Genomic DNA, 17,993 nt, shown 5'->3' on the forward strand with positions numbered 1-17,993 from the left:
TCCATTCAGATGTCCGGATGTGTTTTGCGGATCCGATCCATGTATCCGTAAAAAACATACGGACGTCTGAATGGAGCCTTACAGGGGGGTGATCAATGACAGGGGGGTGATCAGGGAGTCTATATGGGATGATCAGGGGTTAATAAGTGACAGGGGGGGGTGTAGTGTAGTGGTGTTTGGTGCTACTTATTACTGAGCTGCCTGATGGTCGATCCAAGCAAAAGGGACCACCAGAGGACCAGGTAGCAGGTATATTAGACGCTGTTATCAAAACAGCGTCTAATATACCTGTTAGGGGTTAAAAAAATCGCATCTCCAGCCTGCCAGCGAACGATCGCCGCTGGCAGGCTGGAGATCCACTCGCTTTCCTTCCGATCCTGTGTGCGCGCGTCCAGGAGGAATGAATCGACCGCCTCCAGGACGCGTCCCTGCGTTCGGAGGCGGTTAAATAGAAGTCAGCATACACCCGCCATCATTTAAAGTGCCCCTGATTAACCCCCAATAAAGTTCAGATGCTCTAGTTCAGTGATGGTGAACCTTTTAGAGACTGAGTGCCAAACTTCAACCAAAAACCCACTTATTTATCGCAAAGTGCCAACAAGCAATTTACCCTGAATACTACAGTCCAATATAGTACATCTTCTATGTACTTTATCATTTGGCTATAATATCCTGCCTACATTTAGTGCGCTGCTTGTGCTGTACATAGTGCGCCCTGTGCGCACTATGGAGGAAAGGCATACAGAAGTTGATTCAGCCACGGAAGGGAGAAGGCGTCTATCCCTGCCGGAGAATCTTCCGGATTTAGGGAAAAGAATAGGTTGCATTTTTTGTTCTGCCTGGTTGCAAAGAGGTCTTGTCACGGGGTTCCGAAGGTGCACTCGGTCCCCCATTGCCCGCAGAACTGTTGCTTAGCTTTTGGAATGAGGTTCTGTGTTTGACCTCATTCCCAGGGCAGCTTTACTAGCTGGGTGGCTCCCTGCTCCTAGTCTGCCTTGAGCGCCAAGCTGATCACTCGGTGCTCGACTGGTTGGTCTGTCGGTCATGTGACGCTGGCCACGTCACATGACCCTCGCTCCCCACTATAAATACAGGCAGCCTGCTGGCTACAGGTTGCCTGTTAATTTCTAGGTTCCTGGCTATTTGTTGGACTGCTGAATACTTACCTGATCCTGTTCCTGACCATCCTTTTGCCTGCTCCTCTTGTACTGCGCTTCCGTCCTGGTATTGTGACCTCGGCTCCCACCTGACTACTCTCTTAGGACTTCTCTTGTACTTCTCTGCTCTCCTGGTATTTATGACCCCGGCTTCTCCTGACAATTCTCTGCTTGCTCCATTTGTACTTTGCAGCTTTCCTGGTATTGACTCGGTCCGTTCACGTCCTGTTGTTTGTCTGTCTGTCATCCCTGCACTTACTCCAAGTTAGGGATTGCCGTCCAGTTGTCCCCTGTCATTAGGACTTGCGAGGCAAGTAGGCAGGGCCAGGGGTAAGGGTGGAGCGCAGTGGTCACTTCCCTCCCCCCTGTGTGTGTGTGTACGCGACCGTTACAGGTCTACTTGAGGATGGCTCAAGAGCTGAATTATCTGGCTGAAGACTTCTTGGTTTAAACACCATTCTCCAAGATCTAGAAGGTTTCTGCTTAGTCTGCCACCTTGTTTTCTGTTTCCTTTAAGTGTACTGCTTTGATGAAAGGAACATAAGGAATAATCAGGGAAAAAATGTCTGCAGCTAAGGACATAAGATTTTTTGATCTGTTCCCTCCTTGCCTGTTTAGGTAGGATACCACCGTGGCGCTGTCTGAGAAGATCTTTATTCCCCTTTCCTTGTATTATGGGTAGGAATTCTCTTAAGGCAAACCGCTCTGAGCTCTCTCATATTCTGGGAGTCCTGACTCTCCATTGAGCTCCATACCCCCTGTCAAACCCCCAACTGACAATAGGCCCCCACCCGGTAGGACTGGCATCTGTGGTGATGGTTATATGCTCCTGTAGATCCCAAGAGAGGCCCTGAGACAGATTTGTGGTTCCAGCCACCAGGTTAAGGATTGTATCACCTGAGGGGAGAGAGGAAGCGGGGCATCCAATGGGGATAGTGATCCCTGCCACTCTTTTAGAATCTGCCATTGAAGTGTTCTGGAGTGAAACAGGGCCCAATTGACCACGGGTAACGTGGAGGTCATTTTTGCCTAATACTGCCATTCCCTGTTTGATGGTTCTATCTTTTGAGGCTACCAGGGACCGCATATCTTCTCTTAAAGGGGTTCTGCAGTTTTTTTTTAACTGATAATCTATCCTCTGGATAGATCATCAGCATCTGATCGGCTGGGGTCCAACATCCGGGACCCCTGCTGATCAGCTGTCCATAGGATAGATCATCAGTTAAAAAAAAAATGCAGAACCCCTTTAATCGGGATATTTTGTGCTGAGGAAGGATATAACATAGGTTCACAGAATCCAGAATCAGTCCTAGAAATACACAACTTTGGGAAGGGGTCAGTTTTGACTTTCCGCAGTTTATCTGCCATCCTAGTTTTGTCAAAATTTCTAATACCTCTAGAAGATGAGAGGTTAAAAGGTTTTTGGATTCTGCCACCACTAGAAGATCGTCCAAATAAGGAATAACCAGAATGTCTCTTTCCCTTATGTGGGCCATAACCTCTGCCATCAACTTTGTAAAGAGTCTGGGGGCCTGAGTTTTCCAAACAGAAGTGCTCCGTATTGTAAATGATGAACTTGGCCTTCCAAGGAAACTGCAACTCTGAGATATTTTTGGAAATCTGCATGAATTGGGATGTGATAATAAGCATCTTTTAGGTCTATGGTGGCTATGACACAGTCTTTGAATAGAATAAGATTTTTTATTTTTAATCTTTCCAGTGGGGGAAGAGACGAACTCTAGATGGAACCCGTCTTTTATAATACCAATAATCCACGGGCTTGACGAGATTTTTCCCCAAACCCAAGAAAAGAGAGAGAGTCTCCCCCCCCCCCCCCTTCCCCCACGGGACAGAAATCGTCCTACTTCTGTTTTCTTGTCGAAAATTCTGTCTTTTGTCTCTACTGAAATTTTTTTTGTTTCTGCAAAAAAACTGGTCTTTTCGGAGGTCTGGAGACAGGAGACCCCTTTTTGTTATCAGAGGCCTTCTCTAAAAGGTCATCCAAAACCAGTCCAAAGAGATAATCTCCCTGGCACAGAATAGAGCAAAGTTTATTCTTTGAACCTGTGTCACCAGACCATCCCTTAAAGAGGACCTTTCACCGATTCTTACCCTATGAACTAAGTATACAGACATGTGGAGCGGGGCCCGGGGATCTCACTGCACTTACTATTATCCCCGGGCGCCGCTCCGTTCTCCTGCTATGCCCTCCGGTATCTCCGTTCCCTAAGTTATGGTAGGCGGAGTCTCTCCTAGCGCTGGCCAATCGCATTGCAGAGCTCACAGCCTGGGAGAAAATAACCTCCCAGGCTGTGAGCTCTGCGCTGCGATTGGCCAGCACTAGGGCAGACTCCGCCTACCATAACTTAGGGACTGGTATCTCCGCCTACTATAACTTAGTGAGCGGAGATACCAGAGGGCATAGCGGGAGAACGGAGCGGCGCCCAGGGATAATAGTAAGTGCAGTGAGATCCCCGGGCGCCGCTCTACATGTCTGTATAGTTAGTTCATAGGGTAAGAATCGGTGAAAGGTCCTCTTTAAGCCAAATAGCTCTTCTTGCAGAATTAGGCTCCATTCACACGTCCCCAATTTCCAAGATGTGAAGAACAGCAGTGGCAGGGATAGGTAAGGGTATTTCTTTGTTAACTGTTTGTGTTTTTTTTTTTATCTGAAACTTAAAAGGGCTGTCCGAGTTCAGAGCCGAACCCGGACATACCCACATTTTCACCCAGGAAGCACCCCTAAGACGCCTAGGGCGGCGCTAAAGCCCACCCATCAGAGCCAATTACGTCACTGGGAACACTGCTGGGTGGAAGCCTCCACCTAGCAGTGCAAAAACATAAACAAAATAGCCCTTACCCTGCACAATCCCTTAGCCCAGGCTAAGTCGTGACGTCAGTGGGCCAGCGGTAAACCGTGAGAAGGCAGCGGAGCTGCTGGAGCGCCGCTGCCTTCTCAAACAGCTGATCGGCGGGGGTCCCGAGTGTAAGACCCCCGCCGATCAGATGCTGATGATCTATCCAGAGGATAGATCATCAGAACCCCTTTAAAGAAATAAGGCTGGTTTCACACATACAGTACCTTAAAAAAAAACACTGCAGTTCTTTGAGCAAAAGCCAGACGTGCAGGTCCAGCAGGGAGGACAAGTACAAAGGCCTTGCTTTATATTTCCCCTTCCTACAGAATCCCACTTTCTTTTAGGAAAATGATCGGTTACTATGGGCAACAATGGCTGCATAGCTCTAACAAATCAGCCCCAATCTATCATAGCTTTGCACTTGTTGCATCAGGGCATCTTCTAATACAGCTAGGCTGCTAAACTGAAGTTAGCGGCACTTCTCCCGCCTCCGCGCTAAGGGGAAGTCTACAGTTTCTAAACTTCAAAGGCGCTCGCTGTGAAGTCACGCGGCTCAGCCTATAGGAAGCTGTATTTACCTGAAATGGGCGGGGTCAAAAGGCAGAGAGGTTTGGAACGCATGGAGAACGGAAGCGGAAGAACTTCAACTGTCACTTCTAGAAACACGTGACAGCCGGCAAGCTAGTGGGAGGTAAAGGACTGCGCTGAAAATCCTACACATTGTCTTATATAGGGAGCGTCCGACTACAGCGATCATGTGATTCTCCATGGCTGAGACCCTCGTGATTGTGTGTACATTGTTATTGTGCTAAGGCTACTGACCCTTCATTAGTCATGGACAGATCTGCTGTGGCCAAAGTGGGCGCTGTGGCCAGTGCCAGCATGTGTGCCCTGGTGGCTGGAGTGGTGTTGGCTCAGTACATCTTCACTGTAAAGAAGAAAACTGGAAGGAAAACAAAAATCATAGAAATGGTGAGTACCTGCTGTTCAGGACTGGAATGTGGGTCTTGCTTGGCTTCTTCCTGCAGATCATCTGTCACCATCATGCCCACAGCTGAAGATGGCACGTTGTCTCACATCAGCAGATGACATTTATTATGTAGAGAAATACAAGGCACTTACTAATGTATTGTGATTCTCCATATTACCTCCTTTGCTGGTTTGAATCATTTCTCCAACACATTATACACTGCCTATTTCCAGGTATTACGACCACCGCTGCAGCACAGATATGAGGTGGTCGGGACAGGTACCTATGCGCACTCCTGCGGCCCAGCCACCAGAGAGGCCGGCGCTTTTTCATATAGCAGAGATCAGCAATAGTGTTGAGCGAACTTTAAGTTCGGCGTCTAAAGTTCGGGTTCAGGTTATTGAAGAATCGCGTTATGGATTCTAAATTCCGTTATGGTCCGTGGTAGCAGAATCCATAACGCGATTCTTCGATAATCCGAACTTTAGACGCCGAACTTAAAACACAAGTTCGCTCAACACTAATAAGCAACGTTCAGCACTCCAGATTCTGTGAAACTACAACTCTCAGCCTGCACATTTACTTGGCTGTTCTTGTAACTCCCACAGAAGTGAAAGGAGGATTCTGGGAGTTGTAGTTTCAGAACAGTTGGTTGCTGATTACTGTCCTATAGTGTGCAAGCAGTGGATTGCAGGGTGGTCGTAACTAGGGATGGGTGAACTTCTGTTTTCAAGTTCAGCATACACGGTACGGGTTATCTAAGAATTATGGTGCGTGGTAGCGGAATCCATAACGGAATTCTTAGATATCCCGAACCTTTTATGCTTTACTTGAAAACAGAAGTTTGCTCAACACTAGTGTTGAGCGAACTTGTGTTTCAAGTTCTGCGTCCAAAGTTCGGGTTCGGATTATCGAAGAATCCCGTTATGGATTCCAAATTCAGTTATGGTCCGTGGTAGCGGAATCCATAACGCGATTCTTCGATAACCCGAACTTTGGACGCAGAACTTAAAACACAAGTTCGCTCAACACTAATCCTAAGTAGAGATGGGCGAATCGACTTCTGATGAAAATCTGAAGTCGATTCGCATAAAACTTTGTTCTAATACTGTACAGAGCAGGAGCTCCAAGAAAAAAATACAATGCAACAGCTCTCTGCAAACCAAATAAAGTACAAAAAAGTATTTTAATGCTAATGCTGCCCTGTTTAAGTAAATTTGAGATTCTACGCAAATACATTTTGTACAAAATTATTTGAGCCCGTCTGCCGCACGTCAAGGCGATCTCTGTAGGACGGGTTCCTAACACTAAATTCTACCTGTTATGTGCCATGACGGCTACCATACAATTCAGGGAGTGTAGGTTCCACATGCATGCTGGGCCTGCTTTAATTTCTGTCATCTTTGGTGCCAAAATGGCCTCCATTATATCCAAGGAATGCAGGTACCAACATGCATGCCGGGCCCACTACACACCACTCCTGGTGCCAAATGGCCACCAAAGACTGCAATGAGAGTCCACACTATACCTCTCCTGGTGCCAAATGGCTTCCAGTGAATGAGGGAGAGCAGGCCAAGCTATATACTCACACTAATTAAAATCAGCCTATGGGGTAGTATTAGAATGTATTGGTTCGCTAAGTCTCGTGACACTTCGGGTAATAACTTCATAAAATAATTTGTACTGTAAAAAAACATTTCCCGAACTTGGGTTTGGTTCCAAGGTACCACCTACTATTAGAACGAAGTTTTATGCGAATCGATTTCGGATGTTTCATCCGAAGTTTATTCGCACATCCCTAGTCATAACCCCTAGAAACAAGTGGTGTATAATGTGCTGGAAACATGAATCCAGCCAGCAAAGGAGGCAATATGGACAATCACAATACATTAGTAGCTACCTTGTATTAAAGGGGTATTCTGGTAGGTAAAAGTTACCCCCTATCCACAAATCGACGGGGATCCTACTGCTGGGACCCTTTACGATCCTGAGAAAGGGGGCCCCCTGCTGCTCCCCTGAAATGACTGAAGCGGCCTGTCGCACATGGGAGTTCTGGAGATAGCAGGGCAGGCTATATCTGGAACTCCCATATAAAAATGAAGTGCCTGTGAGCGCATGTGACCATCTGCTCCAGTCATTTCAGGGGATACAGGGCCCCCGTTCTCGTGATTAGTGGGGGGTCCCAGGGGTAGAACCCCCGTCGATCTGTGGATAGGGGGTAACTTTTACCTACTGGAATACCCCTTTAACTTTGTCGACTTGAAAAATGTGATTTGCTGAAGGGGGACAACCCCTTTAAGGAATGTGATCTGGTATCTATCTCCACCTGTTATTCCTGCTGTGGCTGATTGAAGGGGGTCCTATGGGTGGCTTTTGCTCAGTAATATCCATGTGCAATGTGTATGAGTAGAGTTTCCCTTTGAAGGTACTTTTACATGGACCAATGATCTGGCAGATTATTGGGGGTGAGCATTTGTATAAAAGCTCGTTCCCAGTAACCTGCCTGTGTAAAAGCTGTCGGCAATGGTCCTTCATTGGGTGATCACATCGCTCTGCCAACACCATGGTTCCTTATGCAGCAGATTGGGCTGTCTGAACAATGAATAATGATTTCCTATGGGGACAAGAGATCACTTGGTGATTGCTGTATGTGAATGCTGATGATCAGGCAACTACTGGGAACGTCTGCTTTGTTCCCAATAATCTGCCACATCATCGGTCTGTGTAAAAAGCGCTTTTAGGCCTCATTCACACAGTCAGTGTTTGGTCAGTGATTTCCATCAGTGATTGTGAGCCAAAACCAGAAGTGGAGCCTCCACAGACATAAGGTAGAAGGGAAAGATCTGCGCCTGTTCTGTGTTTAGACCCGCACCTGGTTTTGGCTCAAAATCACTGATGGAAATCACTGACGTGTGAATGAGGCATTACACATCCACACATTACAGAAGTGATGTGGATTATAGAACCAGTAAAGTGAATGAGATTGTTACAAATATAATTTCTATCTGTTAATTTGTCTTACGAAAAATGACCTGCTCTGCAGTAAGGCTTCCGTTTAGTCGTCATGCATTCTGAATGGAAAGAGATGCGCTCAAGATGTCTTCCATTCTGTCGGCATGCCGTTGTGTCCGGTCATAAAAACGGAAAAAAACAGATCCGGCACTGAAAGCTATGTAGGTCAGTGGTGACGGATCCATTTCTCTAGGAGCCTAAAAAAAACGGATCCGTCGCCCATTGACTTTCAATGTATTTAGTATCCGTTTATTTACTTTTTCTGTTTTGATTTCACACTACTGCATCCTAACGGAACGCATGCATCCTGTTGTGTAAAATCCAAACTCATCCGTTTAATTCCAGTATTGAGATCCTCTGCTGCAAGTGTGAAAGTAGCCTAAGTTTTTAAAACCTGTCAATCTTCAACACGGAATTATTGTCAGTTCGTTGCAGATTTTCTCCTTTGAGTTCAATGGGATAGTGAACCCCAGTTATTGCAGATTTTGCTGTAAGTTGCCTGTTGAAACTTGATCCACCACAAAATCTTCAGGTCTTTGTGCCACCCACTTTTTTTTTACGGACTCATTGACTTCAATGTGCTGCGGACCGGATTTTGCGGACCAGAATAGGACATGTTCTGTAATTTACGGGGTGGACATACAGATGTGGACAGCACATGGATGTTGCGCACGGAGGGCAGCTTTTCCACAGCAGTTCTGCTAAATGTGCTGCTGTGTACCCTAACTTAGGGCTCTTTCACACGAGCGGATGCTGTGCGGGTAATCCGCTACGTGAAAGAGTGCCAAGCCCCGCTCTGGACAGCTGAGACACGGAGCAGTAACATGATTGATGATGCTCCGTGCCTCTCTGTGATCTTTATACTACAAAATCGCAGTGAGATAAAGTTGTCACCGTGATTTTGTAGTAAAAAGATCACAGAGAGGCACGGAGCATCATCAATCATGTTACTGCTCTGTGTCTCAGCTGTCCAGAGCGCGGCTTGGCACTCTTTCACGCAGCGGATTACCCGCACGGCATCCGCTCGTGTGAAAGAGCCCTTAGTTTTCTGTCCGGACTGAATCCTGACCCATTCATTTCAACGGATCTGTGTAAATGCATCATCTCTGCGTTCAACAAGCTATATATTGTGCATATCCAGATGCCGTGCATTTTTCACTGCTGATTGCTAGGAGATGTAAATTGTTGTTCTTCAGGTTTTTTTTTTTTTGTTTACGCACATGAAAAAAAATGCATACAATCTGGACAGAAGAAACACACACAAACACACACACACACTGAACGCAAACACGGACCAAACTGATTGAACTTGTGTGCAAAACAATCCGTTTTTCCCAGAACAGATCCTGACACAATCCGTATCGCTCGTGTGAAAGAGGCCTTAGGCCCCTTGCAGACGAGCGTTCCTCCCGCAGCGAGTCCGCATCGCAGCACCCGGCCTGACCTCCCATTGCTGCGGGGAGTCACATAGCATTACATTGATTTATGATGCTGTGTGACCCCGTCAGTGCTGGGAGGTCAGGCCGGGTGCTGCGATGCGGACTCGCTGCGGGAGGAACGTTCGTCTGTCTGGGCTGCAGTACCCCGACCTAGCCACTACACAGTGGATGGAGCCTTCTGCTTCCACCTCCATCCAATGTATAGTTTTGAGTGTCGGTGACTGCTCGAAACAGCTGATTGGCGGGGTACCTGGAGTCAGACACCCACTGATCTGATATTGGTGACCTAACCTGAGGAGAAACAATCCTAATGCCAGAGCTCTGTAACTTTGTTGTTCTATGTATGCAATTGTTCTAAATGTTGCCTGGTGATCAGCTGATTGACACTGATCAGCAGTTGTAGCCTTCAGCTAATGGTGGTTATCACAAGGGAGTGGGCACATTTCCTCTGTGGCAGAAACCACAGTATCCTAAAAGAATGCTTTGTCCCATTAAAGTCAGTGGGGCCGTGCTGTGTTTTCAGGAGCAGTGATGTACAAGTAAATCTATGAAAGAGTTGCAAAGCTAAACCAATGCTGTAACCCTTTTATGATCGGTCCCCCACAAGTCCACAAAGTGATGTCATATCTTAGTGATATAGCGTTGTTTTATCAAGAGTATTCCCATCTGGGCATTTATGGCATATCTACAAGATGGGTATGGGTCCCAACTCTAGGAGAACGGGGCCTGAGAGGTGGGACCTACACCTATCTGTCCTTTATGGCATATCCTGTGGATATGCCATAAATGCCCAGGTGGGAATAGCCCTTTAACTCTTGGATTCCCAATTACTGTGCAAGGATATTTTCCATTCTTTCTATTTCATTAAAGAGTAGACCTGTTCTGTTAATTTCTGTAGAAACTACACTAGTCGTTCCTGCACACTAAGCTCCTGGTCCGATGGGTCAGAAAAATGAGGCGTATACTGTAGTTGGCCGTTTTCTGTTATTAGCAGGCTGTGTTCAGAAAGCGGACATACCCTATTATTGTCAATGGGATCAGTCAGACATTGTTGGTGTCCATCAGGTGGCGGATCTGGCACTGCCAATATTTGGAAATTGTTGGTGGAAATGGTGCAGTCCTCAACCTATCTTATTAGACCATCACAAACCAGGGCTGGACTCCTCACCGCTTCCTGAAGTGATACCTCACCTAGTAAAACCAGGATGAATGAGTGAAAGATCCCTTTCGTTCTGAAGAATATCCGTTTGTCATACATTGCTCCTTAGTTACTTATAACTCTAAGAAGTTGTCATGGATGACAGTAGACATGATAGTATGATGACGACTCTTGTGTACACGTTGTGTCCTCGTGCGGTAGGTAGTTGTCCGTATTGCAGTTCTGTCATAGAAAGACCATGCTTTATAGTGATGATTGGGCTCTTGCTCACACTTTTAAGGAAATGTCTGTAATGTGGAATGTAGTATTTCAGCATTCAGGTGGACGGGGATGAGCTGCAAAACCAAGTAGTAGAAATAATCATGGCATTATGTGAGGTTCGGAGGGCTTGGAGTAGGTTACCATCCCAGATCAAGATGTATTCAGAGAACTCCGCACTGTACAAAAGTTGATACAAGACTTTCTATTCACAAAATTGGATTATTCACAAAAGTCAGGGTTTTTTTTATTTATTTTTTTGCCACGGGACCCTCTTCAGACCATCACACTGTCCTGTGTCACACCATGGACAAGGTCTTACTGGTCGCTAGATGGCATAACTGTAATCCACCATATAGAGAGAGAGCACTTGGCAGGCATAACTTTTTAATCCACTATGTGGACGGCGTCCAACTAGTGCCCAGCAAGACTCTGCCCATGGTGTGATGTATACTGTTAGGACAGTATATGATGGTCCGAGGAAGGTCCCATGGCCGAAAACCCTATTGTGGATTGTCCAATTTTGTGAACATATACACTTGCATTAAAGGGCTTTTCTCAGATTTGATATTGATGGCCTATCCTCAGGATAGGTCATTAATATAGGATCGGTGGAGGTGTGACTCCCTGCACCCCTGCCTATCAGCAGTTTGAAGAGGCCATGGTGCTCCTATGGCCCATTCAAGTGAAGGAGGCTGAGCTTGGTAAGCTGTGGGGAGGCCACAGCGCTCTAGGGAGCGCCGTGGCCTTTTCAAAGACCTGATTGGCAGGGATATTGGACACCTGTCAATCTGATATTGATGACCTATCTTGAGGATAGGTTATCAATATCAGCATCTCAGAAAACCCCTTTAACGTTTAGTGAGTGCAGAGTTCTCTGTACCAGTCTTGAGCCTCAATATCCGACAGAGACCATGAGCCTGACCATTTCAGTTTTTTTTATAATGTGTTAGACCGGTATTTTTCATGGTTCAGTCATTGAACGGGCCCAGGTTAACGGATCCAAAACCCCAAACTCATACGAGTGGATGGGATCAGGAACTGGGATGGGATCGCCAGGGTAGAACTAGAAGAGGAGGGTGCAAAGGTTTCAGCTAAATGCTCAAGTTGTTTTCAAAGTTGGGTCCAGACTGTCGTGCTCACAGTGGATTGTGTACTGGATACAACTGAAAACATGTTTTTACCCACTTGTAGCAAGCAGAGATATTGAAGCTAGTGCGTGATTGACCCACAAAGCTTATTGGAAAGATAAAAACATCTTTTTATATAGAAGCTAGCACCACCAGCAAAGAACTGATGGCCAAGGTAAGCTGCAGCCCACCAGACATCGCCCTAGAGGTGAAATGTAGTATTACTGGGCTGGGATCTTCTTATTTCCCTGCTGATAATAAGAACCTGTCACCGGGATTAGGGGTATAGAGCTGAGGACATGGGTTGCTAGATGGCCGCTAGCACATCCGCAATACCCAGTCCCCATAGCTCTGTGTGCTTTTATTGTGTAAAAAAAATAAACTATTGGATACATATGCAAATTAACCTGAGAGGAGTCCTGTCCCTGACTCCTCTCACATACAGGACTCCTCCCAGGTTAATTTGCATATGTATCAAATCGTTTTGTTTACACAATAAAAGCACACAGAGCTATGGGGACTGGGTATTGTGGATGTGCTAGCGGCCATTTAGCAACCCATGTCCTCAGCTCTATACCCAAAATCCCGGTGACAGGTTCTCTTTAAGTCTCTTGGAGCGGTCTAATTGTCTTCCTCAATTGGACAATACACATTAGACAGCGGGTGGGCAAATGTTCATTCAACCATGGGAAGCTGACAAGCCATTGCTAGACACAACTTGTGGTGGCCCATACCTGGTAGTAGAAAGGGTCAGATCTATTGAAGGCCAACGTGCCCTGTCCTTGTTTATCTAGACATTGGGTAATCTGGAGGCTCCCATATACATGAGATTGTCTATGTGGTCTCCTGACATTTATATAATGTGAATAGACAGCTTTAGTTTACAGTGATGTGTCCGTCCTTCTGACTGTGTCTCGGAAGTCTGAGCACTGAAAACTAAAACCTGGTAAGTGTTTTTCTCAAATCTTTTGTAAAAGGCTGCTATGCATTAAAGGGGTTGTCCAGTACTTTTATATTGATAGGATTGTTCATCAGTATCTGATGGGGATTCAGACAAACCCCCCCCCCCCCCCCTCCATCAGCTGTTCAGGAGTAGTTCTGGCGCTGGAACTACCCCATTCATAGTGGACAGAGCTGGACAAATGTCTTTGTTGCGTTAGCATTAAATCGGATTCCAGCATTGACTTTTGACACTTAGGACCCAATTCACCAAAAGGAAAATGATGAAAAGTAAAACTGGATTAGTTGTCCATAGCCAGGTTCCAACTTTAATTTTCAAAAGGAGCTCTGATGCTAGTTTTACTTTACACCAGTTTTGATAAATCAGGGCCTAACTGTTTAATGTACAGTCGTGGCCAAAAGTTTTAAGAATGACACAAATATTAGTTTTCACAAAGTTTGCTGCTAAACTGCTTTTAGATCTTTGTTTCAGTTGTTTCTGTGATGTAGTGAAATATAATTACACGCACTTCATACGTTTCAAAGGCTTTTATCGACCATTACATGACATTTATGCAAAGAGTCAGTATTTGCAGTGTTGGCCCTTCTTTTTCAGGACCTCTGCAATTCGACTGGGCATGTTCTCAATCAACTTCTGGGCCAATACCTGACTGATAGCAACCCATTCTTTCATAATCACTTCTTGGAGTTTGTCAGAATTAGTGGGTTTTTGTTTTTCCACCCGCCTCTTAAGTTCTCAATGGGATTAAGATCTGGGGAGTTTCCAGGCCATGGACCAAAAATGTCAACGTTTTGGTCCCCGAGCCACTTAGTTATCACTTTTGCCTTATGGCACGGTGCTCCATCGTGCTGGAAAATGCATTGTTCTTCACCAAACTGTTGTTGGATTGTTGGAAGAAGTTGCTGTTGGAGGGTGTTTTGGTACCATTCTTTATTCATGGCTGTGTTTTTGGGCAAAATTGTGAGTGAGCCCACTCCTTTGGATGAGAAGCAACCCCACACATGAATGGTCTCAGGATGCTTTACTGTTGGCATGACACAGGACTGATGGTAGCGCTCACCTTTTCTTCTCCGGACAAGCCTTTTTCCAGATGCCCCAAACAATCGGAAAGAGGCTTCATCGGAGAATATGACTTTGCCCCAGTCCTCAGCAGTCCATTCACCATACTTTCTGCAAAAGATCAATCTGTCCCTGATGTTTTTTTTGGAGAGAAGTGGCTTCTTTGCTGCCCTTCTCGACACCAGGCCATCTTCCAAAAGTCTTGGCCTCACTGTGCGTGCAGATGCGCTCACACCTGCCTGCTGCCATTCCTGAGCAAGCTCTACACTGGTGGCACTCCGATCCCGCAGCTGAATCCTCTTTAGGGGACGATCCTGGCGCTTGCTGGACTTTCTTGGACGCCCTGAAGCCTTCTTAACAAGAATTGAACCTCTTTCCTTGAAGTTCTTGATGATCCTATAAATTGTTGATTGAGGTGCAATCTTAGTAGTAGGGATCAACCGATTATCGGTTTGGCCGATATTATCGGCCGATATTGAGGATTTTGAACGTTATCGGCATCTATTTTGCCGATATTCCGATAACGTATTGGGAACACAGAACGCGCTGCTCTCAGCGCGTTCTGTGTTCCCTCCGCAGCACAGGGGAGAAGGAAGCAGTGTCTCCTCCCCCTGTGCTGCTGCTGCCGCTGCCGCCAATGAGAGGAGAGAACATAAGAGGAGGGGAGGGGCTGTGGCCAGCGCTCCACCAATGAAGATAAGCCTTTCATTTATTCATATACAGGAGGCGGGAGCTGGCTGCAGAATCACATAGCCGGCTCCTGACCTCTATGAACTGTAGCTGTGATCTGCGGTAGTTAACTCCTCAGGTGCCGCGGATCGCAGGTACCGCTCATAGAGGTCGGGAGCCGGCTATGTGATTCTGCAGCCAGCTCCCGCCTCCTGTATATGATTGAGAGACTTATCTTCATTGGTGGCGCAGTGCGCCCCCCACCCCCATCCCAATAGTAAAAACATTGGTGGCGCAGTGCGCCCCCCCCCCCCCCCACCCAGTATTACTCATTGGTGGCAGTGGCCACAGGGTCCCCTCTCCCCTGCTCCTCCGATGGGAGCCCCAGCAGTGTAAGCCTGGGGCTCCGATCGGTTACCATGGCAGCCAGGACGCTATTGAAGCCCTGGCTGCCATGATAAGCTCCATGCTGCTGTGTGCACTATGCACAGAGCAGCAGGGACAGTGTGAGCTCCTATTCACCCTGATAGAGATCTATCAGGGGGAATAGGACAAGGGTTCTAGTCCCTAAGGGGGCTAAAAGTTAGTAAAAAAAAAACAAAAAACACAAAAATATTAAGTATAAATGAAAAAGATTAAAAAATAAATAAATAAATACACATTAACAATAAACAAAAAAAATACACATTAACAATAAACATTAAATTTCAGCAGATTTGTGTAGGAATTTTTTTTTCTCAAAAATGAAAATTCCCAGAATATCGGTATAAATTATCGGCTATCGGCCTGAAAGTTCACAAATTATCGGTATCTGCCCTAAAAAATCAATATCGGTCGATCCCTACTTAGTAGCCACAATATCCTTGCCTGTGAAGCCATTTTTATGCAACGCAATGATGGCTGCACGCGTTTCTTTGCAGGTCACCATGGTTAACAATGGAAGAACAATGATTTCAAGCATCACCCTCCTTTTAACATGTCAAGTCTGCCATTTTAACCCAATCAGCCTGACATAATGATCTCCAGCCTTGTGATCGTCAACATTCTCACCTGAGTTAACAAGACGATTACTGAAATGATCTCAGCAGGTCCTTTAATGACAGCAATGAAATGCAGTGGAAAGGTTTTTTTGGGATTAAGTTAATTTTCATGGCAAAGAAGGACTATGGAATTCATCTGATCACTCTTCATAACATTCTGGAGTATATGCAAATTGCTATTATAAAAACTTAAGCAGCAACTTTTCCAATATTTATGTAATTCTCAAAACTTTTGGCCACGACTGTATGTGTGAATTTTCTGGCATAAATATCCACCATTGGCTAACAATAATCTGTTAGGAGCTTCATGCTGCCCGAACCATGGACAACATGAAATCCTGGCAGGCTCCTTGGTCAAGCAACTATGTTTTACTCTGAAACACCTGCTTCTCCCGGTCCAGCGTCACAGTTAGGGCTCATGCAACGCAAATTGCGGTACGCAGTGCACGGGCACCGACCGTGGGGCCGCCGCATGCGGATCACGGACCCATTTACTTGAATGAGGTCCACAGTCTGCACCGCAAAAAAGTAGTGCATGCACTACTTTTTTGCGGTGCGGAGGCACGAACAGAAAACCCAGAGAAGCACTCTAGTGCTTCTGATCCGTGCCTCCGGTCCACACCACACCGCATCTCCCGGATTGCGGACCCATTCAAGTGAAGGGATGCGGGGTGCACACAGCCGGTGCCCGTGTATTGCGGACCCGCCGTATGCGGGCTGCAATACGGCCACGGCCGGGCAACGGTTGTGTGCATGAGCCCTCAGGGTTCCTATTTGTGTATGCGGAGAGACCCGTCAGTCAGTTGAGCCATTGGGGAGCCACCCATAGCTGTTTGTAACCAGGGAGCCTGTCATTGCTTGGGCGGCATGGAGCTCCTGATAGGCAGAACTGGATATTACTGTAGACATTTTAAGTTTGTGGCCAGTTTATCTGTAGATGTATAACGTGCTTGATGATGAGATGCAGACAACATGACGAGATCTTTGTTTTTCTTGTTGCGCTAGTTCTATGTGATGTTGTAATTTTTTCTTACCTGAATGACTGATGCACTTGATTGTTCCCTTCAATGGATGACTAAATGGACTGCTGTGCACAAACACCTTCCCGTAGGTACGTTGGAATTAATATCCTGGTTGTACTGGTCCCACAGGTGGTTTACGGACATACCACATGGCTTAGGTATGTAAGATAAGTTAGAAACTAATATTTACACAGCGTATCGGCCTTGTGAGGTACTGTATATGTATGATAAGGCTCGTCATGCAGTGCCTCAGCGTTATTTCCTTCAGTTCAGAGACAACATGATATTGAGTCAGTGGAATCTAACAGCTGTAAAGGATCTCTGAGGATATGTTAAAAAAATGTATAAAAAAAAAGTTTGGCTTCCCAATCTTTAAGATTTGGCTTGTAAGAGTTTATAAATGAGGATTTCCACCCAAAACGGTTTACTACCATGTAGCCATTTGCTGAAATATAATTTGTTCCATTGACCATACAGTGCTTCAGAAATTACAGTGGGAGCAATGGGTTGTCATTTTTGTGTTGGCGGCATGTCTGACGGTCACTTTGAAGTGGTCTGATGTACTGAACAAATTGGTCTAGGTACCCAGAGGACTCGTTGCCCCTCTCTGTTTTAGTAACTAGTTGTAGTCTCGATGAAATCGCGGTTTCGGAGCATCTTTTCTTATAACTATATGTTGTGCTGTTCTCCTATACATTTGGATTAATTGCCAACTGTGTGTTACTCTTCTCTTTGTAGAATGGGTGTGTCTCTACACAGTCTGCCACCGACAGCGCACACACCAACTGGTAATGCCCTTTTGTCAATTCCTTAACGTCTAACGTCGCTTTCACACAGGTCAGTGTTTGATCAGAGATTTCCAAAACCAGACGTGGGTCTAAAACAGAGCAGGTGCAGATCTTTCCCTTCTACCTTATCTCTGGGTAGCCTCTGATCCTGGTTTTGGCTCGCAATCACTGATGGAAATCACTGGTCAAACACTGACATATGTAAGCGGCCTAATAGGCATAATAGTGAAACGACACAAAGCAGACATGCAAAAAAGGATGCACCAAAATGATCATTTCAAGAGGAGTAGTGACAGGTCTTCCGTTGACCACACATTGCATGGCCATATCTCTGCTCAAATTAACAGAAGTTCTGGAAACCCATGGGTGAATAAATTATAACCTGCAGGGGAAATACTGTCATTTTTATCTGATGTTGTAGATACGTGTGGGATTATGACATTGGGGAAGTCTGTGATTTCACTTCTAATT

General features: G+C 45.9%; 1 protein-coding gene across 1 annotated transcript in view; it reads left to right on the forward strand.

Moving 5' to 3' along the window:
* The window catches only part of NT5C3A (5'-nucleotidase, cytosolic IIIA), a 79,722-nt gene that overhangs the window by 15,281 nt on the left and 46,448 nt on the right, over positions 1-17,993 (forward strand). The window contains exon 3 of the mRNA XM_040431941.1: positions 4,794-4,987. Within this exon, the coding sequence (XP_040287875.1) occupies positions 4,850-4,987 (138 nt within the window). The 5' untranslated portion in view covers positions 4,794-4,849. The remainder of the gene's footprint in view (positions 1-4,793; positions 4,988-17,993) is intronic.

Source organism: Bufo bufo, chromosome 5 (genome assembly GCF_905171765.1).
Source record: "Bufo bufo chromosome 5, aBufBuf1.1, whole genome shotgun sequence".
Lineage (NCBI taxonomy): Eukaryota > Metazoa > Chordata > Amphibia > Anura > Bufonidae > Bufo > Bufo bufo.